General features: G+C 56.0%; 1 protein-coding gene across 1 annotated transcript in view; it reads left to right on the top strand.

The window, feature by feature from the left end:
- The window catches only part of USH1C (USH1 protein network component harmonin), a 42,001-nt gene that overhangs the window by 15,928 nt on the left and 1,492 nt on the right, over positions 1-24,581 (top strand). The window contains exons 9-23 of the mRNA XM_004621664.2: positions 346-430; positions 1,240-1,299; positions 1,452-1,508; positions 1,786-1,928; positions 3,027-3,092; positions 3,422-3,546; positions 7,597-7,646; positions 12,233-12,385; positions 13,753-13,869; positions 14,352-14,837; positions 18,733-18,852; positions 19,985-20,035; positions 22,605-22,646; positions 23,615-23,668; positions 23,908-24,007. Of these exons, the coding sequence (XP_004621721.2) occupies positions 346-430; positions 1,240-1,299; positions 1,452-1,508; positions 1,786-1,928; positions 3,027-3,092; positions 3,422-3,546; positions 7,597-7,646; positions 12,233-12,385; positions 13,753-13,869; positions 14,352-14,837; positions 18,733-18,852; positions 19,985-20,035; positions 22,605-22,646; positions 23,615-23,668; positions 23,908-24,007 (1,709 nt within the window). The remainder of the gene's footprint in view (positions 1-345; positions 431-1,239; positions 1,300-1,451; positions 1,509-1,785; positions 1,929-3,026; positions 3,093-3,421; positions 3,547-7,596; positions 7,647-12,232; positions 12,386-13,752; positions 13,870-14,351; positions 14,838-18,732; positions 18,853-19,984; positions 20,036-22,604; positions 22,647-23,614; positions 23,669-23,907; positions 24,008-24,581) is intronic.

The raw sequence follows: 24,581 nt of genomic DNA, 5'->3' as shown, positions 1-24,581 counted from the left end.
GTATCTACTGTCCTTGGGTGTCAGCCTCATGTGATGTTATTTTATACTCCACAAATGAGTGCACATTTGAGTCTTAAGGCCTGAAAAGAGGTAGCAAGAGAGAAGAAACTGCATATACAACATGGTGGGCAAGGGGAAATGGGGAATACAAGTGGTGGTCTGCATGCTTGCGTGGGACACTGAGGCTGGACGGTAGATAATGGAGACTCTTTGGTCCTGTGCTCACGGGTGAGCTGTGTCCTGAGGGGCTGGAGCACCTGGACACACACACACGTATGGGGCAGGACACTGAGACCAGGACAGTACCAGAGCAGGGCTCACCCGCCTTTCCCATCTCGTGGGCAGCATTTCCAGCGGCCCCGTCCAGAAACCCGGCATCTTCATCAGCCACGTGAAGCCTGGCTCGCTGTCGGCCGAGGTGGGGCTGGAGGTGAGTGGCTCGGGCTGGGGCCCCGGTGTCACGTGGGGTCAGGCTGGGATAGGGAGGGCCGGTGGAGAGGTTTCGGCTTTTGATTCCTCTTCATCCACGGAGGGAAGGTTTCACAGAGGCGGTGACAGTTGAGGCTCTCGTCTTTAGCTTTTAATCCACTGGGGATAGACTAACAACAGTCAGAGAGTTAGCATTCATTGTGTGCTTGCTGGATTAGACTTTGTTCTAAGCCCTTCAAAATGCAGAAGAATGCTGAGAATTAGGTACTGTCATTATCCTCACTTTACACAGGAGGAGCTTAATGCCAGAGCTCTTAACCATTGCTCTAGACAAATTACTTCCTTTTTCTATGCTTCACTTTCCCCTCCTGTAAGAGGCGGGTGAGAGATAACCTTCCTTCTGGGACGATTATAAGCTAAATGGATTGTTATATATGCTTAGAATTCTGCCTGGCACAGTGTAAGGGATCAGTGAGCTACCAAGCTATAACACCAACCTTTACTATAACTCTATAACCATCTCTGCTCTATGAGACGTCCAGGGGCTTCTTTTTCCAGAACTGACTTATTAAAGCAAGTACCATGAATCCAGGCAAAGAAACGAACTTCTAATGGTGAAATATTTGGCAGCTGGTGACAGATAGGAGATGGAGCGGTGTTGGGGGCATTCCTAGGGTCACATCAGAGTTTTCTACTACATTGCGGAGGGTTCAGATAGAACCGTGGGAAGACCTACTGCCCGCCCCTGGCTCCAGCTGAGGGCATGGAGGGACAGAAAACGCATTGACCCTCTTTGCATTTCTTCACCAGACAGGGGACCAGATCGTCGAGGTCAACGGCATCGACTTCTCCAACCTGGACCACAAAGAGGTGCGATGGGGTGGGGGGGTCCTCACCCACTGACCGCGATCATCTCTGCCTTCCTCTTCCTGGCCCTTCTCCCAGACCATGGCCTCGGAGACATTCTGCTCTCTCTGCCAGGCTTCCAACTGACCACCTGTTTGTTCTTTCTTGTCTTCCAGGCTGTGAACGTGCTAAAGAGTAGCCGCAGCCTGACCATCTCCATTGTGGCTGGAGCTGTAAGTGAGAATGGGGGTGGGGGGGGAGATGACCTCTGACCTCTGACCCCTGGCCCCAGCTTCTGTCGCTGGGAAAGGCCTCTGGGCCTTGCTCCCTGAAGATACAGCTGAGCAAAGGGAGCAGAGGTTTGGGTGAACGGGAGACCCCCTGCCTGACTCAATACGGATGGGGGTGGGACACAATGCTGGGGAAAAAAAAAACAACTTTTGGTCTCCAAGATGGTGACAGTTCCCTTGGGGGCTGAGCAAGGGACCTCTCCGCGTCTACCCCCGCCAGGGCCGAGAGCTGTTCATGACGGACCGAGAGCGCCAGGCAGAGGTGCGGCAGCGCGAGCTGCAGCGGCAGGAGCTCCTGATGCAGAAACACTTGGCCATGGAGTCCAACAAGATCCTGCAGGAGCAGCAGGAGATGGAGCGGCAGTGAGTGGGGCAGCCCCAACACCCAGCCCCGCTCCCTCCAGCGCCTGCTTCCTGCCCCCGGGCCCCAGACCACGTCCTCCCCCCCCCCATCCAGGCCCACCTGCAGACCTGTGGGCTTGATGGAGGTTGGGGGGGGCATCCAAGACCTCCGGCTCCCGTGGCCTAGGGCTCCACTAGACTGGGGACCCACAGTGAGCAATGAGTGGCCTGTGTTGGGGTCCCACCCTGCGATTGGCATCGTGTTAGGGCCTCGTTGGTGTCACTTAGTTTGATTTTTGGGCTGGAGCGATAGCACAACGGGTAGGGCGTTTGCCTTACACGCAGCCGAGCTGGGTTCAATTCCTCCGTCCCTCTCGGAGAGCCGGGCAAGCTGCCGAGAGTATCCCGCCCACATGGCAGAGCCTGGCAAGCTACCCGTGGCATATCTGATATGCTAAAAACAGTAACAAGTCTCACAATGGAGATGTTACTGGTGCCCGATCAAGCACATTGATGAACAACAGGATGACAGTGCTACAGTGCTACAGTGCTACAGTCTGATTTTCACAGTAGCTCTGGGAAGTGGATGGTATTAACCCATTCGACAGACTAGGAGATGAGACTCAGAGGGCTTACGCCCCAGGATGGTCAAACACAAACACACACGGGTGGTCTTTCCCTCTGCCTGTGGTGATAACCTGCCCCTGCACCGGTCCCTGGGCTGGGGGCAGGTTCTACTCCAGTTGACAGTGCTCACCTGGGAACTGCAGACAGGGGGTATTAGCCAGGACAGCCCCTGTGAAGAGCCCCCACGTCCCCACCTCCTGTCCCCAGCCCACAGGCCCAGTCCTGATGAGTGTCATGGCCTGCTGGGGCCTGGCATCGTCGTGCAGGGCACATCTGTCTCCTGCCTGTCGTGGTTCTCATGTTTTGGGGGTGGGTATGTGGAGGGCACCCACGCTGATCCACCCAGTCGTGTCCTCTAAAGCCACACAGGAGTCTTTGGGCCCTCTGACTTTGTTCTCGCGTTGGGGGGAGCAAGGGAGTGCTGGGGAGCACCTTTCTCGGAGCAGGCCTCACCCCGAGGCGCCCTCAGGCTTGTCTGCCTTTGTGTTTCAGGAGGAAGAAGGAAATTGCCCAGAAGGCAGCCGAGGAAAATGAGCGATACCGGAAGGAGATGGAACAGTGAGTCTGTGTGTGTGTGTGTGTGTGTGTGTGTGTGTGTGTGTGTGTGTGTGTGTGTGTGTGTGGTGTGAGAGAGAGAGAAACAGTGTGAGGTCAGGGGTGCTGGATGGGGGGCTGCCCTGTATCTGTAGCTGCCCCTTCACCCAGGAAAGCCCATAACCTTGGCAACTTGTGCATTACCAGGGTGCCGGGGTGGCACTCCCACCCCATTCATAGGCGATCATGCCGAGACTCGGTTCCCTGTCCTGGCTTCTCGGGGCTCCCCAGTAGGCAGAAGGGGGCCTGCAAAGGCCTTTCCTTCAGCCACAGGTGTGGGCATCTTATTTCAGGATCGTGGAGGACGAAGAGAAGTTTAAGAAGCAGTGGGAAGAAGACTGGGGCTCCAAGGAACAGCTGCTCTCGCCTAAGACCGTCACTGCCGAGGTGCACCCCGTCCCCCTTCGCAAGCCAAAATGTAAGTGACATGGCTCGAGAGGGGGGCTGCCGCCTTCTGGGGCTCAGGGCCAGGGGTCCGGGCAGAGGTGCTGGCCTCTTTGCCGCCCCCACCCTCGCCAGGTGAAGCATGCCTGGTGCTCTGGCATCATTGCCCTCATGGAGGGGCTGCCGGGTGCCGGCCAGGGCCTGGGGGGGAATCTGGGGGGGTCTGTGGGCCTAGGGACCCGCTACTAACTTCTCCCTCCTGAAACAGCCTCCAGCGGGCAGACCCCGCCCTGGCACAGGCAGGCGCTTTGGCATGGGAGGAAGAACCTGTGCAGGGGTGTATCACAGGGGGCCACCTGGAAGGGCTCGGGGCAAGCACTTCCCAGAAGAGCCCCATGACCTGTGTCCCTGGGCCAGGACCAGGTCACCCCACTTCCAGATCTGAGTGAGGAGACGAGTGAGGGCCCTCCCAGGAGCCAACCTCAGCCATCCTGTGCCCGCCTTTATCTGCCCTGTGCCATCCCCCACCTGCCCCACTTGTCTGCCCTGTGCCGTGCCCTCCGGTGGCAGCACACTCTCCCACACTGCTCCCCCTTGCCCACCCCCTCTCAGCCCAACACCCAGGACAGCTCATCCAAGGGCAGCTCACACCCCCAGGGTGTGAGCTTGGTGAGTGGGCTAGTGCAGGGGGCAGGAGCCAGGCAGCGTAGGGGGCCTGCGGGGAGGTCACACCCGGGTTGCCTGGTTGTGCCTTTGCAGCCTCTTGGAAACAGTCCTGATTTGTGCTCGGTGTGGAACAGGTTCTGCGCCAGCCGACTGTGCTCAGCTGATGTGGGAACTGCAGGGAAGGGGGTGCATCTCCCGCCCAAGAACCAAAGTTCCCCAGCTCTGCAGTGTGGGAGCCATTTGGGATCCTCGGATAGAATCCGCATAGCTCTGGAACCCGAGCACTGGTGACTCGAGGGCCTCAGCCTGGTCTGTGGGGAACACGTGGACGGGTCCAGCTCCCAGGTGCAGGGCATCAGGGGCTGTAGCATCTGCCCAGGGCCCCAGGCAGGACAAAGCACCCTCTCAACAGCCGCCCCCAGATCCGTGGGCGCGAGCTGAGGATGGGACCGGAGCTCAGTTCCTAGAGAATAATCTGTGTCTTACTCAGAGAGCTAATTTGCTCTTGCGAGTGAAACCAGAGCTCCCACAGGAGAGAAATCGATTTTAATTGCTTTTCATGAAAGTAATCTTCATCAATTGAGTCCGTGCTCGACACGGGGCCCTGGCATCAGAGCGCACCGCTCCTCAGGAACGTTAGACAATGAAAACCCTTTCTTTAGCTCTCTGCTTACTGAGGGGTTCTGAAACACACGAAACTCTTTGAATAGAAGGAGCAAGAACTTTCCCTTTGTCAGGATGAAAGTGCTTTCTCGGGGACCCCCGTGAAGTGTGGGGGGGATGATGGCTGTCTCCTGGCCTGGGCTGGCAGCTCCCCTCCATCGCCATCAGCGCCCTCGGTTCCATTTTATTTTTTTATTTTTTATATTTTATTTTATTTTATTTGCTTTTTGGGTCACACCCAGCAATGCTCAGGGGTTACTCCTGGCTGTGCACTCAGGAATTACTCCTGGAGGTGCTTGGAGGACCATATATTTGACTCCGATATCCAGGCCTGTCGGTGGATCTCACACTCCCTGGATAGATAGGAAAGAGCTTGGATCGTCTCTTACCACAGAATGAAGCCACTGCTAACAAAGAGGGTGGCTGCCTGCCCCCTTCCCACCCCCATCCCAGGGGTTCCAGCTATCAGACCCATCCAGCAGGACCCCAACATTCTACCGAGCCCTCAAGTCCAAGATAAACTTTCAGAAAGCGCTTCTCGCCCCTCGCCCCCAAAAAGGGCCTTCTTTCCTAAAGTGATGTTGGGGGGGTTTATTAAAGCTCAGAGCCAGAAACGAGAGATTTCCAGCCTCCCTTCCCATCCTGGACCCCCTCCATGAGCCCTCTTCCGTGAGTCAGCCCCCATGGTGTGGAAGCGGAGTTTTTTTCCCTGCTAAGCAACTAAGCAATCATGTGTGTTCCCCGTGATTTATTAAGTCGGCCCATCTGTTAGCAGGAAGGCACGGACGCCCCCCGGCTGAGGCCGCATACGTGGAGCCCACATTCCAAGGACTTCCCTTCCCGCTTCTCCCCAGGCCAGAGGGCGAGTTCTAAGGAAAACTTGCAAATACTAAGAAGCAGCTCACTGCGTGTTCACAGGCCACCGTCAGGGGCTCCGGGAGGCCAGAGGGCAGGTTGGGAGCCACTGGAATGGGTGATTGCTTGGCTGAGCCAAAACCCAGGTCCTCTGAACCGCCTAAGCTGGTGCTGTCACACACCCTTGGGACCTTGTCACCTCCTTGGGACCCCCGCCTCTGTGTGTCACTGGCCGTGCAGCTCCATCGGGGCACTGAGGCTTCCTCCCCGGGTGGAAAGACGCAGGCAGGGGCCTCTCTGCATTTCCTTCACCCCGGACAAGCCCATGAGATAGTTGGCTGCTCTGCACCGCCGCCGTTTTCACTGAGTGCCCTGTCCAGCAGTTCTTAGGCAGCCGCCACAGCAGGAGTCCCTGCACTCTGCCCATTTCACAGATGGAGCAGCGAGGCCACCCAGGTTGAAAGCACCGCGTGTCCCCTCCCAGAGCAAGAAACCTTGTCTCGGGGCTCCTGTGCCCTATTCCTACCCCTGACCTCTCACAGAGCAAGCTGGGGACAGGCCCCTGCATCCCGGGAAGTGCCTCTGGCCTCCTGCTCCCTCCTCTTCCTCTGGGCTGACCAGTTTCCTCCTCTTTCCTGGGTAGATGGTGAGCCCGCTCGAGCACTGCCGGAGCCCCGGCCCGCAGGCCCAAAGGAGCAGGGAAAGCAGGTTTGCCGCCCCGCCTCGCACCCTTCCTGGCTGCTCTGCTTGCCCTGCACACCTCCTCCTGCCAGCCCCTCCAGGCCTCACGCAAACCCTCGGGGACAGGGGCCAGAGAGATAGCCCAGCAGGTTAAGGCGCTGGCCTCGCTCAAGGCCAACTCACGTTCGACCCCCAAGTCCTTCCCGGAGTGATTTCTGAGCACAGTCAGTGTGGACGCCCCTTCCCCCCCCAAAAAAAAAAAACCCTTGAGGTCAGGTCTCGGGGCTGGACTGACGTTCCAGGTGTCAGATCATTTAGTCCCGCTTAACCCAAGTGGCTCCTTTGGTGCTCTCGAGTATCCCTGTCCCCTAGGACACCCTGTAGCTCTGCAAGATCCAGCACATAAGGGGGCTTGGCACAGCAGGTAGCTTTCGGGATTGTGTTTGGGGACTCAGGTTGGTTGTGGGCACGTCATGATTTAAGCCAATGTTTATTCACTGTGGCCCATTCCCAGGACATTCCAAGGAGACCATCCAATGGGCAGGGGGGCCATGGCATGAAACTAGGGGGCCAGGCAGTCGGGTGCAGGGAAGGAAGGAAACCAGGCCAGAAGGGGACCACGGTTAGAAAAGGGTGGAGGGACACTGGTTTAAGCCATCCCGCTGGCCCCGGGCAGAGTGGGGTCCGCACCCTTGACCTCCGGCTTCTCTGGCCCGGACCGGAAGGAGCTTTTGGAGAGGCTCTGCCTGAGACATTCAGCCCCGAGCAGACCCGCACCTGTCCATCCCACACGGAAGCCGAGGTTGCGGCTGCCTGCGGGGGGGACAACCTGTTTTGAATGATGCTCTCAGCAGCCCCTTTGTCTCCTCCCAGCTCCTTAACAAATGGGGAGGCCCCATGTGAGTCTGGGGGCGCCTGGTTGGCTTTCAGCTGGGTCTCGTGGGGGCGCCTACAGCAGCTCCTCCTGCCACACTGGCACCGACCCTGGCACCGACCACGGATGCCAATGTCCTGGCGAGAGGCAGCAGGGGGCATCCCAGTGCTTGGGGGCGTGCTTGACACCCTCGGGGGAGGCAGGTAAGTGGAGAGTTGGACAAAGGGCGCCGTTCTGCTGTTGGGTCCTCCAGTGGCCCTCGGGACCCCTGCCCCTGCGCTGCCCACGGACCCCGAATTGAGCCGAGGAATCTCGCCACTCTGGCCTCTGTTCTCTGTTCTCTAGCCTTTGGGTGGTTTTATCGTTATGACGGCAAATTCCCCAGCATCCGGAAGGTAGGACGGGGGTGGGGGGCGTGGCCTGGTGGAGTGTGCTGTGGATTCTCGCCTTTTCCAAACGTTTCTTTTCTTATCAACCCGATGCTGTGAAGCCCAGTCTGTCCACGAGGGTGAGGAGCTCTGTCTGTGCCTCCCCCCCAGGCTGAGTTCCAGGGCAGGGAACAGTGTGTTCACGGTGAGAGAACCCCAGGGACCGGCAGGCACTAGCCCCAGTGGGCACGGAGCAGGACAGGCAGGCAGGAGGCTTCTGCTCTGTTTCTCTGTTGAGTGGAACCAGAGGCCCAGGCCAGAGCCAAGGTCAGACAGTGAAGTATGAGGGGGGCTGAGTGCAGAGCTGGTCTCCAGAACAGATGCTGGGAGGAATGGGGGGTGCCGCCTCGGGTGGGAAACCGCCTGGCCAGTCCCCTCCCTCTCTGAGAAACAGCTCCGCGTGTGACCTCGAGGACACATTTCCCTGCTCTCTGGGGCTTCGAATTTTCTCTCCAAATCTCATTATCCTATTTCCAGGCCCCATAAAACTCTTGCTTGTCCTTTTTCTTCCTAAATCACTTTGGCATTTGATTATGAAAACGCAGCTGTTCGTGTTTGCAGATTGGACATTGGCGATGACTCTGGTATTTGGAAATCTGGCACCGGTATAAATCTGGGTGAATGAATTTCTGTTTATTACTCAATTGGCTCTTTCAGGCAGGATGGTTGCCCCCAGAAACCACAGTCCTGGTATGTGGTTGACCCTTATGATCTGTGATTGATTGATTTTATTGCTATCAATGTGGTAGATGGGCTGGAGCAATGCCCAGTGGGTAGGGCATTTGCCTTGCATGTGACCAATCCAGGTTCAATTTCCTCCGCCTCTCTCGGAGAGCCCAGCAAGTTACCAAGAGCATCTCGCTCACACAGGAGAGCCTGGCAAGCTACCCATAGCATATTTGATATGGCAAAAACAGTAACAAGTCTCACAATGGAGACGTTACTGGTGCCCATTTGAGCAAATTGATGAGCAACAGGATGACAGTAACAGTGACAGTGAATGTGGTAGATGCACCCAGTAGTGCTCAGTGAATCATGCTGTACCAGGGACTAAATTTGGGGCTCCCACATGCAAAGCATGCACCCAGCCCTTTGAGCCACCTCCAGTGATAAGTTATTTCTCCCTGTCTGTAAAGTGGAAATATCTGATGTGTGAACAAATCCATCCCTTTTCTCTAACACCATGTTATTGGGACATTAGGCAGCAGTGCTGTTCCTGAAAAGGTAGATTTCATTACTGAGGGTAAGAGATGGGATTTGTGTGGCACTGAGTAAACTCAGGTCAGAGACCTCAGGAGATACCTTTGCATGCTGCCAGAGTGTCGTAGCAGAAAGAAGAGGGTTTCAGATGGCAGTTCCTTCCTTCCCAGGCCAGCTCCGTGACCTAAGATGTCTTGTTTAGTTATATTTATTATTCTCTGTATGCTGCCTCTATTTGGGAGTCCAGAAGGAACACACTCAGAATTTTGCTAGAAAGAAAGCCAAAGAGGGCTGGAAAGATAGTACAGCTGGTGAGATGCGTGCCTTACTCACGGCTGACCCAGATTTACTCCTGGTACCCTGACCAGTCTCCCGAACCCAGCAAGAGTGATTCTTATGTGCAAAGTCAGGAGTAAGTAAGCCCTGAGGGCTGCCGGGTATGGTCCAAAAAGAAAAAGAAAAGAAAACAGAAAAGGAAAGGAAAGGAAAGGAAAGGAAGGGAAGGGAAGGGAAGGGAAGGGAAGGGAAGGGAAGGGAAGGGAAGGGAAGGGAAGGGAAGGGAAGGGAAGGGAAGGGAAGGGAAGGGAAGGGAAGGGAAGGGAAGGGAAGGGAAGGAAAAGAAAAGAAAAAAGGAAAGGAAAGGAAAGAAAGAAAAGAAAAGAGAAAAGAGAAGAAAAGAGAAAAGAAAAGAAGAGAAAAGGGTAAAAAGAATCAAAGAATCAAAAGACCTAAGTAGGTAAAGCTTCTCCGGGCACTTATAACTAGGTGCATGTGAAAGGTGTCCTTCACATACACACATGCATGTGTGTGCACCCTCCCCCCATACACACATAGAGCATCGGAAATTATGCCTCTTGAAAATTGCTGAACTTTATTCCCTACTCATTAAGTTCACTTAGTCCAAAAAGACCCTGGTGCTTTGACTTGTTATTTCCTTTCCCAAGGAGAGGAAATTTGCTTTTTGGTAGAATCAAGAGCACAGCCTCCATCAGCATCTCTGCTCAGTCCAGACCAGCAGTTTCCACCTTCATATGCCTGCACTCGAAATACCTGGTGCCGATGGGCAGGTGTATCTGCTGTGGGGTTAACCGGCAGCTGAGAGGACAGCAGAGTCCTATCTCTGAGCTGGATCCAAAAAGGTACCAACAGTTCCCCCAGGCTGCCGGGTCCCCAAGTCCCCAAGTAAAACCCTTTTGGTGGTCATGACCGTCCATGCACACAACTCCTCTAATTGAGAAGCAAAGACTCGATGCTTTCTATTGCTGTAATTGCTGTAACCCCCCCGGGACCCAAGATCCCAGGCCCGTGATCTCATAAAACCTGGGCCCACTGAGGAATCATGGTCTGCCTAAGCCCTACGGCCAGCCCTCCTGGAGCCAATGACCAGACCAGGGCAGCTTAGAGACCCCCGCAGTTTGGCAAGAAGGCAAGTTCCTGCGCAGCTAGGAAACTGCCCAGAAGGGGCCATTCTGCACTCAAGAGGCAAAGCTGAGGGACATTGGAAGCAGGAGCCACTTTCTCAGAGATGGAACAGTAGTCATGGCATTCCTGTGTCACTCCCCCACCTCACCCCCCCAGCATCTCTGGCTCTGACAGGTGGGCTCTGGTGGGGATTATTTATTTTATTTTATTTTTATTTTTTTTTGCTTTTTGGGTCACACCTGGCGATGCACAGGGGTTACTCCTGGCTCTGCACTCAGGAATCGCCCCTGGCGGTGCTCAGGGGACCATGTGGGATGCTGGGAATCGAACCTGGGTTGGTGATGTGCAAGGCAAACGCCCTCTGGTGGGGATTTTAACAATTCGCATGATCCCTTTCTACCTGGGCAGCAGGAACGTGTGCTCAGACACTGCTGCTGAGCAGAATGTGTGCAACTCGTCCTGGGACTTGTCCGAACCTGTCCCATGAGGGCAGGGAGTCTAGGGAACATCCACGGCAGGGACTGAGCAGGGTGTCGAAGCAACAGAACCATGTTCTCAAGCAGCTCCTCGACCTCTCCCAGAGTCGGGGTCATGTGCAAGTATATTTTCTGCACAGGGTGTCTTGGGGCAGGGAAGTGGGATGATGTGGGCAGGGGCCCATCACGGCCAGGTATGTCCCTCTAGCTCTGGATATGCATCACATAACCACTGCTGAGTACTCAGTTCTTCATTCCTGGCTGTGGGTACAGGGGTGAGTCATGAATCCGAAGAGCAGGTGCCAGGAAGGAGTGCGGACCCTGGGGTAAGCTCAGTGAACACGCAGTTTTCTTCTTCCTCCAGAACGTCCCGTGTGTGTGTGGGCTGTCTCTGCTGTCCCCTCACCTGAGTGCTAGCTCTGACTTCCCTGTGTTTGTGTGTGTATGTGTGTGACACTCTCCCTTCCTGTGGCCCATGGCACCCGGTTCAGTGGGCACAATCGCATCTACGAGAGATGCATTCAAATCTTGGCACCACCACTGACTAGATGTTTGACCTCTGGCAAGGGGCTTTGCCTCTCTGAGTGCCTTCATCAAAAACTATGGGATGAATACCTCCCTAGGAGTCCACTGCCAGCCATCTGGGGTGTAGAAGCACTCTGTGTCCACTAGTGTCTGCTCTCTCCCTTCCCCACTGCCTGGATTTCCCTGAATCCCCATAGTAGAAATATCTCGGAAAGTAGGCTTTGTTCAATTCCAACAGGAGAGTAACCCGCCTGTTTGTTTCATATCTCTGTCCCTAAATCACCTCAAGTCCCGATGGGTCAGTGAAAAGTCAGGCCATTCTCCCACATCCCAGTACTGAAGCTTTTGTCTAGTCCTCAGTTCTGGGGCCTGACCCTAGGGGTTGATGGGTTTGGACCCCTTAGGATGAAACTGTTAGGAGCTTAAGCCTCCTGGCAAGCCCTCTTCTCCCTGGTGCTGAGGCTGGCTCCACCCCCCCCCCAAGACTAAAGGGATCAGTACCAACAAGGTTTGCCTGTTTTCTAGAGTCCCAAGGATGCATCTGTGGTATCTGCACATCCAGAATGATGGAGACGGCATTGTTCAGACAGTAGGAAAGAAATACAATGCCTCTTATTCATAAAATCTTTTTGAAGTTTACAAGCTATTTCATAGACAATATTTTGTTAGTTCAAGGTGGCAAGCCTGCAGGGCAGGTATTTTCCCCATTTGGGAGATGAAGTGAGTCGAGCCCAGAGAGGAACTTTGCTGAGGTCACACAACTAGTCAGTGAGCTGGCAAGTGAGTGTTGCTGGCTGGCAAACGATACATGCCGGGGCACCTCGGGGGCCGGCAGCCTGGTTGTGTGTGAGGGTCACATGCCATGTGTGTTGCACCGTCCCGGCACTGCCGTGTAACTGTTGCCACGTGAACAATACCACACCTGCTCAGAGAGGGAAGGACAAGAAGCAAGCCAAGTACGACAGCCTCCAGGAGTTGAGAAAGAATAAGAAGGAGCTGGAGTTTGAGCAAAAGCTGTACAAAGAGAAAGAGGAAATGTTGGAAAAGGAGAAACAGTTGAAGATCAACCGGCTAGCTCAGGAGGTAGGTGTCCCGTCCACAGGGAGGGGAGGGGCGCGTTCCCTGGGACAGGGCTTGCTCGATCCGCATCTCTCCCCTGGGTGGAGCAGCTGGGAGTTGTTCTCCCCAAACAGAGCCCAAGGTCGAGTGATGGGCCACCCAGTCTGCAGAGTGAGGTCACCCCCTTGCCAGTCTCACCTGAGACTAGATGCTGGTTTAGGGGCGCATTTGAGATGGGAGCAGCCTCCTGATCAAGTGTAAGTCTGAGGCCAGCCCTGTGTAGGCCTGAGGTTAGCCCTCCACACATCTGGGTGCCAGGTAGAAACCCAAAGCTGGACTCTTAGCCTTACCCCCTCCAGACGGGAGCCCATGTTGAGGCCTCTCCACCTGCAGGGTGTCTGTGAGTCAGTGGCATGGCAGATCAGAGACAACCCCTCTGATTGGACAGAAGTTAGTGGCCCACCACTTCTCTGACGGTGTGACCTCTCCAAGGTCAGGAGTCCCAGGCTGCCTGTGCTCTGAGGGGCTGGTTATGAGATGAACCCCTTGGGGCCGTAATGATAATAGAGCGGGTCAGGTGCTTTCCTTGCATGTGGCTGATTTGGGTTCTATCCTCAGCATCCCCATAGTTCTTGAGTGCATTGCCAGGAATAATCCCTGAGCATTGCCAGATATGGCCAAAAAACAAAAGCAAACAAAAAATTTTTTAATAAATGAGATGAACTCCCTGATGCAGGCAGGGGCTGAAGCTATTCCTCAATCAGGCTAGGAGTCTGGAACACAGCCTTCGATACAGGATACGGGGTATGTCTTAGGCTGGCATGTATCTGAGGGTGTCCCCTTCCAACACTGCCCAAAGCAACCCTGAGAACTAATTCCTATGTTCTAGATGAATGGGTGACCTTCACTCCCGGTTGTTGGAGATAGTGTTGCTTCTGCTTGCTTTTAATGCTGGCATGAATCAGAATGCCAAGCTGATTAGATTATGAAATCAGAGGAGCCCTGGAATATGTGAAGTGAATTAGATCTGGCATTAGGAACAAATTAGCGGCACAATTAAATATAAGATCAAACCTACGCTTCACAAGGACAAGGCAGCCTGGAAGAGGGTTGGGGAGAGTCAAGTTATCCTCATGGAAGATTCTACCAAGGGACCCCTTTCTGGAGGACCACCAGACCCTCAGGGTTTGTGGGGATCCTGGGTCCAGCTAATCCGTGCAATAATCCACGAGCTCATACATTGCCTATGAATGCAGTGAAGTCTCCGTGTACCCGAGCGCCCACACCCTCTCCCCTTCAGTTCCCATGCCGGAGTGTGGGGTATGCTCAGATGCCCCACCGTGACTTGGGTGCACCCTTTGTCTCCTTTTCATGCCGGCCTGGGGCCCCAGGTGTCAGAGACAGAGCGGGAAGACCTTGAGGAATCGGAAAAGATTCAGTACTGGGTGGAAAGGCTGTGTCAGACGCGTCTCGAGCAGATCTCCTCTGCTGAGAATGAGATTCCAGAGGTAACACACCTTCCTTCCACCAGTGCCACCTTGGCCTTCACCAAGGCCCACCCTGGGGACCGCAGAGGAGGCAAAGCGGCCACTGTCTGACTTGTTCTGCTGAAATAGCTGTTCTCCTGGGCGGGTCTCCAGATTGACCTGTCATGAAGGTCTAGCACTCTGAGCCGGCCCCAGTTAGTGCTGGGTGCTGGTGCCTGTGGTCTCCTCTTGTCTGGCAACTGTGTTCCAGTTTACATGATTAATATTAGGGGCCCCTTACTTGAAGCCCACATACGGCATAACTTGCAACCCGCCTGCCATGGGCCTTCCCTCGCGGCTGCCCACTAAGGGCTAGCAGGGCACCAGTTGGCAGAACAGTGCCAGTCCCTGGCACTGCCTGGGAGGGCAGAGGGTTCCCAGCACCAGGAGACACAGGGCAGAAAAGCACTTCCGGTGCTCCAGTCAGTGACAGAACTTCCTTGAAAACTCCCACCCCCCAACAGATGCCCACGGGGCCCCCTCCTCCCCCGCCTTCTGTGTCTCCCCTGGTCCCGCCCCTGAGACGCTTCGCAGGCGGGCTGCACCTCCACACCACCGACCTGGACGACATCCCCTTGGACATGTTCTACTATCCCCCCAAGACGTCCTCGGCCTTGCCTGTGATGCCCCACCCGCCCCCCTCCAACCCGCCCGCCAAGATCCCTGCGCCCCCTCTCCTGCCCGCATCTGGGCGCGCGACCGCCTCGTCCTCACCCTGGGTGCAGCACACGCCGCCCCCTATCCCCATTCCGCCCCCACCATCCATCCCCACACAAGACCTCACACCCACCCGTCCGCTGCCCTCGGCCCTGGAGGAGGCCCTGGGCAGCCACACCTTCCGCACCGGGGACATGGGCAACCCCACAGAGGACTGGGAGGCCAGGAACCACAGCGGGAAGCCCCTCAACTCCCCAGTCCCAGAACGCAACTTCCCGCCGCCCACGCCAAAGGTACCCCGGAGCGAGCATGCTGGGAGGGGATGGGATGTCTGCATGCTCCGCCCTCTGCACCTGTGCATGCTGGGGGCAGGGCTTCTGTGTGCCACGCCCTCTGTGTGTGTGTGTGTGTGTGTGTGTGTGTGTTTGTGTGTGTGCGCGCGCATGCACTCAAAGTCCTGCATGTGCACGGTTTCTGCTGGTTTTGCAGTGCTGTGTTTTAGGATGAATTACAGAGATAACTAGGAAGAGTGACGTGTCCAGAGCTCTCTTCACTCCTCTGCTGGTCACTTGCAATGTAGTAGCTGCAAGGCTCAGCTTATGAAAGCCAGAATGTTGGGGTGCAGCCCAGAAAGTCTTAAATATGGGGAATCAACCCAACTTTAACTAGGTGAAAAAGGGAAAAAAGGGGGGAAAGAAGGGTCTCAGCCAGGGGGCTGGAGCGTTAGCACAGCACAGCAAGTAGGACGTTTGCCTTGCACGCAGCCAACCCGGGTTCAAATCCCAGCATCCCATATGATCCCCTGAGCACCGCCAGGAGTAATTCCTGAGTGCAGAGCCAGGAGTATCCCCTGTGCATCGCCAGGTGTGACCCAAAAAACTAAAAAAAAAAAGAAGGGTCTCAACCAGGGAGAGGGCTGGCAGGGCTGGGATGCAGTTTTCATGTGGTAGCTCCAGGTTCAATTCCCAGTACCTCATGGTGCCCTGAGCACCACTTCCCCTCCCCCGACATATGCATCAAAAAAGGGGGAGTAATCTTGGGCTCTATATGAAGTAATAACACTGTCCAATGCTAGTGCCATTTTCTCTTTTTCTTTCTTTATTGTATTTGGGACACACCCACCAGTGCTCAGGGCTTACTCCTGGCTCTGCCTTCAGGGCTCACTCCCAGTGGGCACAGTGGACCATATGTAGTACCAGGGATCAAACCCCAGGTAAGCTGTGTGCAAAGCAAGCACTCTGCCTACTGTACTATCTCCAGCCTGACAGCCCTATTTTCTATAGCACTAACCAATGACGTTGGCTTTTGGTGTACAATAGGCAGAAACTGGCTAACTTCCAACTGCAAAAATGATGTCAATTTCCTAGAAGTCTTTAAATGTGTTGTTTAAACAATACAGATAATTCAGATTTTTTTTTACTGTAAATAGACAGAACAGTGGTTTTTCTTTTCTTTTTCATTTTTTTTAAAAGAACATTTGTTTTTCATTGTTCTTAATCCAATGACTATTTCATGAGCACTAATCCCCAAGGAAGCCATGGAACTTTGACCTCATGGAGAGGAAGACACATATCCCCCTGCTCCATGGGGCCTGACTGGAGTCCATTCTAAAGCAGTTTATCAAGTGGGTCTGTTGGGGGGAGTGAGGGGAATTGAGGGGAGGTGGGTGATTAGAGGACTTGAGCGAAGGGTAGCCAGTGGTCTCAGATCAGTTTGTGTGGGTTTTTTTCGTTTGTTTGGTTTGCTTGTTTTTCAATCAACCTTCCCCACCTGAAGTTTCTGCATCAAGAGAAACTTGGATGGTCTCAGCTCATGCAGAAATGCTATGGGAAGAAAGTGCGAGTGAAGAAAATGTCAGATGCCCACAGGCCTGCAGCCTCCTGCAGGGATCTCCAAGGATTTTCTTGAGCCTGCAGTGGGGTTCATCAGCTGCAGGGACAGGGAGAAGCCTCTCTGTTCCAGGGAGGTCCTTCCCCAGAACCCAGCCAGGCCGGGTTCACGGGGACTGAGTGAGCCCTAGTGCACGGGTCCATTCTCCCCATTTGAGGGACGCAGAGGGGATCTGCAGCCCTGTCTGTCTCAGGCTTTGCCATCTGAAGGACAAGCCAGGGACCAGGCAGGATTTGGCTATAAAATCAGCACAGGACATGGGGGTTGAGGCCCTTAACTTGCATCCATCAATGCCTGGATCTGCATATGGTCTCATGAGCACTGACTGTCAGGTGTGACCCAAACCTCCCCACCAAATCAGCATAGTCTAGGTGGAGTGATGGTGAGGAGGTGCTCATGGGAAGTTGGAAGCATCTCTGTAGGGTAAAAGATCTGTGGGAGCCTTGAGGGATGTTATACTACATGGGGGACAGGGCGGAGGAACCATAGAGTGGGCACGATGCAACCCCTGGGGTTCCCATCCAGGCTGGGACACAAAATGGCTGGAGAACTCTGGGCTGGTGCCACCTCACTTTATCCGAGCCTGAGTGTCATCCTTGGGAAAATGGGAATGTTCATGGCACCTTTAGGAGGAACAAAGAACATAATGCATGAGCCCATTCTAAGTTAAAACTATAGAGGCACAGTGGACATTATGATCAGTGACAGATTCAGGTCCAAGAAAATTTGGGTGACACAGCAAACATAGGCTTAGAGGTAAACTGAAAGTCTTTGGGGTAAAACTTTAATACTAGGGCTCGTTTTCTCAGATTCCTCGAGGATTCCTTGATGAATCATGAATGTCTCACCGTTCATTCCCCATTAGCACAGAGTGAGTGAAGACTCCTTTCAGACCTGGGGCATCTGAAGAACTGGACCCTAAATGTCTGAAAGACCCTCAGAGTTGGGCTTGTTCCTGGTGCAGGGGGCTACTGTTTAGCTTCACTTCCTCCTGCCTGCACCAGCCCTTTGGCCCTTGCACCACCACCTCCCTGCCTGACCCTCTTCCTGTGTGCCGTTGGTGAGTGGTTTTCCAGAGCTGCAGCAAAAGCCTGTATAGCCAGTCCAATTACCAACAGGCCTAGAGTGTGGAGTGGGTGGGGGTATAGTACTGTTGGCTCAAGACCTGTGCAGTCACACAGCGCCAGCCAGATTCTTGGTGCCATAACTACCCACCGATGACCCGTTGTCCTGTGGAGCCATGCAGGTATTCATTTGAGATGTTTCATGAGCACCTATTCTGTGCCAGCCGCTCTCCTGGAGAACCTTGGCAAGTGGGCAGTCCAGCCCCTGCCTGAGTCCATCTGATGGGGAAGTGAGGTACATCAGCAGCAAACTATCCCTATGGGAAAGGGAAAACAAAACTGCTGTGTGCTGTGATGCATGAGGCAGCATTCAAGGAGTGCTTCCGGGAGGTGGTGACACCCAAGCTAAGGCCTAAGCAGGTAGAGCAGAAGGAGAGAAGAGTGTGTGCAACAATTGGAACCATAAGTACAGCAGGTAGGCTGCTTGCTTTGTGAGTGTGCTGCCAGCCCTGGTGTGATCCCTGGCACCACAGTGGTCTCCCAAGTACCACCCAGAATAATTCCTGAGCACCTCGGGGCCTCCAGACCAAAAAAAAAAATCAAGGCACCAAAACCTGGAATTTTGGAGGCTCCACCAGGCAGTGTGTAAGAGTAGAGAAGGGGTGAGGCATGAGCCTGCAGTGGAGGGTAGAGCAGCTCACAAAGGCCTGCAGAGGGGTGGAGGGAGGGGATGTTAAACCAAGATGCTCAGCGGTCAGGGGCACCAGGAAGGGTTCAAGGAAGGACCCCTTCTGCACTTCTGACCTCTACTCAACACGAATGAGGGTGTCGGAGCCAAGCAGAGGGACACCTGTGTCTCAGGTGCCGGTCAGCAGGGTCTCAACCACCAGCCTCTGGCATCTGTGTGCTGTCGAGGCATGGCCCGAGGGACGGAGGAGGCTGGACAACACCAGGTCAGTGAAGGAGCCTCTGAGTGTGCCCCAAGTCACCAAGCTGCCCTCAGCCTCCGGGCCACCAGGCTCTGTTCTCCAAGCCCTCCACTGGTTTCTGTGGCCTGAGAGCACACGCAGTGGTCAGTGACCTTCTCTGTCCTCTGCCTGAGATCACATCTGTAGGCTCAAGCAGGTGCAGGGACCACACCACCCTGCATGTTGATGGTGTGAATTTGCATGCCAAAGTGCCCCGCTGGACAACCCCCTCCTCATTTGGGTCTCTCCTACCTGAACCCCTGTAGACCTTTTGCCCAAGCCCACAGCCTCCTCGGGGCCCTGGCGTGTCCACCATCTCCAAACCCGTCATGGTCCACCAGGAGCCCAACTTCATCTACCGGCACCCAGTGAAAGCCGAGGTCCTGGTAAGCCTGGGGGGGCGGGGGGTCTACCTCCCCACACCCCCAGGGCATCGCCAGGGAAGCAGACAAGGGCTGTCTCCCCTGGATGCTGCTGCCCCTGGAGAGAGGAAGGTACAAGTGTGGACAAGGCGTGGGCTCCCCGACTTCTCTGCGGCCTCAGGGATGGATGGGTGTGAGCATGACTAGAGGGACTGTTGCTCACCCAGACCACGGAATCAGCCAGTGTAACTTAGAGGTGGTGGCGGCAGCCACAACTTAGCAGTGGGCAGCCACAGTGTAACTTAGTGTGGTCATTGGTAGCCACAGTGTAACTTAGCGGTGGTCTACAGCCATCCTGGAACTTAGCAGTGGGCAGCTGTGGCTTAATTTAGTGATGGTCAGCTGCCACAGTGTAACTTAGCAGTGGTCCACAGCCACCCTGTAACTTAGTGATGGCAGCCACAGTGTGACAGAGTGGGTGTTGGCAGCCACATTGTAACTTAGTGGTGGTCTGCAGTGTAACTTAGTGGTGGTCGCAGCAGCCACAGTGAACCTAGCAGTGATCACTCCGCTGATACAAAGACTCATGGAGAGCCGAGTCCCTCCCGCTCTGTGTGATCTCCCAATTGTCTGGTGACAACGTTCCCTCTGTGTGGTGCTCGAGGAAGCTGAGGCTTAGCCGGGGCCCAGGAGCTTCCCAGGGCTGAGCCCAGACTCACTGTGTAATTGAGAATCTTCCAGACTCCAAGACGGGGATCTAGAAACACCCCGGGTCATGCCGCGAGGGCTGCCAAGTGGGCGATATGCTCCTGAGAGGGAAGGGCCCACCCCAGTCACCCGGACTCCTGTGTGCCCCCTCTGGTGGCACTGACCTCCCACTTCCCACAGGAAGGAGCGTGCCAGGATGTTTATCCCTTTCCCAGCGAACCCCGCCCAAGTGTCAGACACTTATTTGGAGCTTTAGCTGCCCTGCTGTTGCCTGCGACCCCGTCCAATGCGTCCCCAGTGTGCTGACTGATGACAAGGGTGGCGTGTGCTGAACTAGAACCGCGGCCAGCTGCCGTGTGTGTGTTTGGGGCGGCGTGTGGCAGGGCCTGGCAGCAGGGGGCAGGCGAGCCCTGAGTCACAGTGTGGCGCTGTTGTTTCCTGCCTGCAGCCCCAGGAGATGCTGAAGAGGATGGTGGTTTATCAGACCGCGTTCAGACAAGTAAACCCCCACCCCTCGTGTGCTGTGGACCAACCCCCCCCCCCTTCGTTGATGGCTTTCTTGGGAAGCACCAGTTGGTTCTGAGGACAAGCCTCACTTTCTGGGAGGCCTCTAACCCCAGAGGTGCCCGCCCCCCACTGCCTTGGGCCAGAGGGTGGGGAGGGCTTCGTGCCATGTGGAATGAAGGGCGAGTGGCAGGAGCCCTGGACTCACCTCTCTGGCTGTTCTCTGTTCCAAGATGAGCGAGCAGGAGGGTCCCCGAAACCCTGAGAGCCCCTGCTCCAGCCCTAGGAGGGAAGGAAGGGGTGGCCTGACTCAGCCCCCTCCCCGCTCACCCCGACCCCTCCTGGCACTAAAACAGAGGAAACCAGTGGGGACCCAGCCCTCCCCCACCCCCCATCTGTCTGCCCAGGGCACTCCTGGCCGGCCCGTGAGGGGTATGGGACTAACAGGTTTTCTGCCACCTTTGAGGCAGAGGTCCACCCACGGAGCTGATATTGGACTAGTTAGAGGGACACCCCGAGAGAGAGGGCCGTCCTGCAGCTCCCCCTCTGAACCTGGGCCCCTCTGATGACCCTTGGGGCTGTCCGTGAGGGGCCACCTGCTCTCAGTCCAGCCCTGGCAGCGACAGGCGGTAGCTCCCGAAGGCTAAGCTGGCTCAGGCCATTCCAAAGGCCTCATGGGAGCCGCCCCCATCAGTCCTGACAATGGCCCTTCCCCTCCCTGTTGCAGATGGGAAACGGATGCAGAGAGATTTGGAAACGCAGCCGTGCTGGACCCAGGTCCAGGGGGCTGCATGCCCCTCGGTGGGCATATAAGTGCCTCCATATTCCTCCCACCCCTAATTCATGCAACTGTGATTTTTTTTTCCTGTGTTTTTTTTTTTTTGAGGGGTGGGGGCTTGAGGGCACTCCTGGCCCAGTGCTCAGGGGTCGCTCCTGACAGGGCTCCGGGGACCAGATGTGGTCCTGGGGATCATGCTGGAGGTGGCCGCAGGCAAGGCAGTTGATGGTGATTCGTAATGATTTTCAACTAGACATTCAAGGGTTTGGGGCTTGGGGCCCCAAGCCCTAGGGAGAAAGGGTGGGAGGTGAGGGGGCTCAGAGCCCAGACTGGGAGTCCAGCCCTTGTCCACGGCCCGGGACTGGGTGATATGGGGTGCCACCATCCCCTCCGTCTCTCTGTTGGGGTGGAGGCTGGGGATTCGGTGCCGTGCCCGCCAGCCGTGAGGGCTTGTAGCTGCCACTTCTAGCACATACCAGACGCAGACCTTGCCCCAAGGCTTGCCCTGAGCCAGGGGTCCTACAGGGTCACAGCTGCGTATCCCAGAAGGAACAGCGGCCCCCGAACAATCCCTCCCGACCGGCCCCGCGCCTGCTCCTCGCTGTGTCCCTTCCTCTGTGACCCACAGGCTGGTCAGGGGGCGGCCTCTGAGCTGGCTAGAGAACCCCAGACACAGGGCCAGAGAGAGAACCCAAGAGGCCGGAGGGCCGGCTCTGCAGGGAGGAGCCCCACCTTCGATCCTCAGCACTGCACGGCCCCCTAGCATCATTGGGAATGGCCCCTGAGCACTGCACCGGGAGTAGCTCCTGAGCTCTGCCACATTTGCCCCTACCTGACGAAACAGAGACGAACCTCAGGCTTTGTTGGGGAGGCGGCGGCAAGTGAGGAGCGGGGAGGGCCCGTGATGCCGGGATGCAGCCGCTGAGGGCCGAGACCCAGGCTGCTGCCTCGCTCAGCCCAGCAAGGCCCGTGCCCCCCACCTCCTGGGCCTCTCCTTCGCTCCCTGTCCCCAGGGGCTCGAGCCCATGCTGTGTGGCCCTCACATTGTCCGTCCTGGCCTCACCCCTACCCCCACCCCGCCATACTGGCTCCTTCTAGCTTGCCGCTCCTGCTTCCCACCACCCCACATCTGCATCTTGTGCTGATCCCCCTAGACCCCTCAAACCAGTTGGCAGAGCTGTGTGGTTCCCCTCCCCCAGGGAGCCCTCTGGCCTTCCTGGGAGGTGTGGATGATGCTGGGCCCAGGCAAGCACAGAGCACCAACCCCCTTTTCAATTCGTGCCTTGTCCCTGGCCCTCCATCTCTGTTTCCCCCTCCCCCCGCCCCAGGAGAGCCTCTTGAGAAGGCCTGTCATTCTGTGGTCCAAGTTTGGGGAGAGATAAGTTGAACCTCACCTCCAGAGCCTGGGCCCCGACTAGCGTGGGCACATGGGGGAAATGAGGGCAGAGCCTAAAAGACCTGAGGCTGCGGGCAGGAGGAGATACCCCAGCAAGGCGGCTGTGCCTGTCTGGACAACCTGCCAGTGCGAGGATGATCCCGCCAGCCACGGGCACCCCCTAGAATGGGCAGAGGTGGGCAGGGTCCCCCAATGCCTCCATGGCTTCCTGGCTTCCTGCTTCTTTCTCTCCTGCTGGGGTGCTCTGGCTACTGGGGCCGCCAGCCTCCTCTCTGCACCCCCCAGCCTCATCCCTGTCTCCACCCGCTTCACTGCTGTCCTCCCTGCACTCACCTGGCAGTGCCCCTCGGGGCTTGGTTCTGTAGTCCTCACCCCTCCCTTTGCTTTCAGGATTTCCGGAAATATGAGGAAAACTTTGACCCCTACTCCATGGTGAGAGAGAATGCCTGCCCCTGGGGAGCAGGCCCCGGAGCTGGGCGAGGGGGACAGTGCACTGCATCGGAGTGCGCTGGGGCCAGGGCCATCCTGGAGAGGGGGTGGGGTGCAGGGGTTCTGGGAATCCCCTGGCTCTTTGAACTTGAAGACTTCCTCCTGTGTCAACTATATGACAGGACATGTGTGCACATGTGTGCATGTGTATGTATATATGTGTACAAGTGTGTGTGTACAAGTGCATGTGTCTGCAAGTACATGTGTATGTCTGGGTATTTATGTGTGTGAATAAACATGTGTGTATGTTTGTGTACAAATGTATATGTGTGCGAGTGTATGTATATGTGTGCACAAAAGTGTGTATGTGTGTACAAGTGTATGCGTGTGCAAGTACTTGTGTGTCCATATGTGTGTTTATGTGTGAATAAACATATGTGTAGGTGTAGAAGTTATGTATGTATGTACAAGTGTATGTATGTGCATGTATGTATGAGTGTTATGTGTGTATGTTTATATGTGAGTGTCTATATGGGAGTGTGTATGTATGTAGGTGTGTGCATATGTGTGCGTATATGATTGTTTACCTGTGTGTGAGTGAACATGTGAGTGTGTATGTATATGAGAGTATGTATATATGGGAGTGTGTAGTATATGTAAGAGAGAGAGAGTGTGTGTGTGTATGTGTGTGTGTGTGTGTGTGTGTGTGGCTCCTGACAGTCACACTCACTGAACTGTGAATTAGGAGTGCTCACTAATTCACTGGTCCTCACACTGGGGATGTACGACTCTGTGTGTGTTTGTGTGTGTGTGTGTTTGTGTGTGTGTGTCTACATGTTCCCCAGATGCTTGAAGACCCATGGCTCTTGGGCCTATGAACTCTGTCAGGGCCCCAGTGACCCCCTGAGGTGGCTTCGGTCCCCCCTGCACCTGTACCTTTCAGGTGGACGAGCCCCCCTCTTTCCCTCCAGTTCACGCCCGGACAGATCATGGGGAAGGACGTCCGGCTGCTGCGCATTAAGAAGGTACCTGCGCCCTCTGCGCCTCTCCCGGCCCTCCCGCCCAGGGCCCCTTCTCCTACTGTCTAGCCCATTTGTGGGGGACCCCTCAGGTCCCCGGGGTGCCCCGCTTGTGGTGGTGGGACTGTGTTCTCCAGCAGAGACACTGCCATCAGCCTCGGGCCTCTCCTGCCAGACAGGCAGGACCCCGGGGCCCGCCGGCCACTGCCCGAACGGCTCCCTCAGGCCCCTCTCTCTCCTCCCAGGAGGGGGCCTTAGACCTGGCCCTGGAAGGCGGCGTGGACTCCCCGATCGGGAAGGTGGTGGTCTCGGCTGTGTATGAGGGCGGCGCGGCGGAGCGGCACGGTCAGTGGATCAGCCCTGCCCTGCTGGTGGGCAGCAGAAGGTTCTGGAAAGCCAGCAACTCCCCTGTGAACGTGGCCAGCAGTGGCCCAGAAAGGGCCCGTGCCTGCACCCTGAATCTGCACTCTGGGGCCCGGCCTGTGCCTGTGGGACCTGTGGGGATGCAGTCTCCTGCCTTGGGGGCCCCCTGGCCCACTCGAGCCCGAGCAGGCAACAGTGGGGACGGGCTGCAGGGAGCTCCGAGGAGTGTGCGGGAAGTCTGGGGGCACCCACCCAGCGACGAGAACAGGGTTGCCGTTACTGACACTCCCTTACTGCCCAGTTCCCCGTGCAGGCCTGCTGGGTCAGCCCCACTGTTCTGTGCTGCTCGGCCCAGCAGTGCTCGGGGGCACTGGGGGTCACTCCAATAGTGCCGGGGTTCCCAGGTCCACACCTGGTGGTGCTCAGGGGCCAGATGGTGCCTAGGCTCACATTTGGGGCCTCCCATGTGCATTCCCATCTGAGCTCTAACCCCCCACTGAGGAAGTGGCCTTCAAGTGAGCTGGTGGGTTTGTTTCCTGCTTCCCGAGCCCACGGT

The sequence above is a fragment of the Sorex araneus genome, chromosome 6, assembly GCF_027595985.1.
Source record: "Sorex araneus isolate mSorAra2 chromosome 6, mSorAra2.pri, whole genome shotgun sequence".
Lineage (NCBI taxonomy): Eukaryota > Metazoa > Chordata > Mammalia > Eulipotyphla > Soricidae > Sorex > Sorex araneus.
Note: the sequence above shows the minus strand (reverse complement) of the source record. Positions and strands in the feature narration are given on the sequence as shown.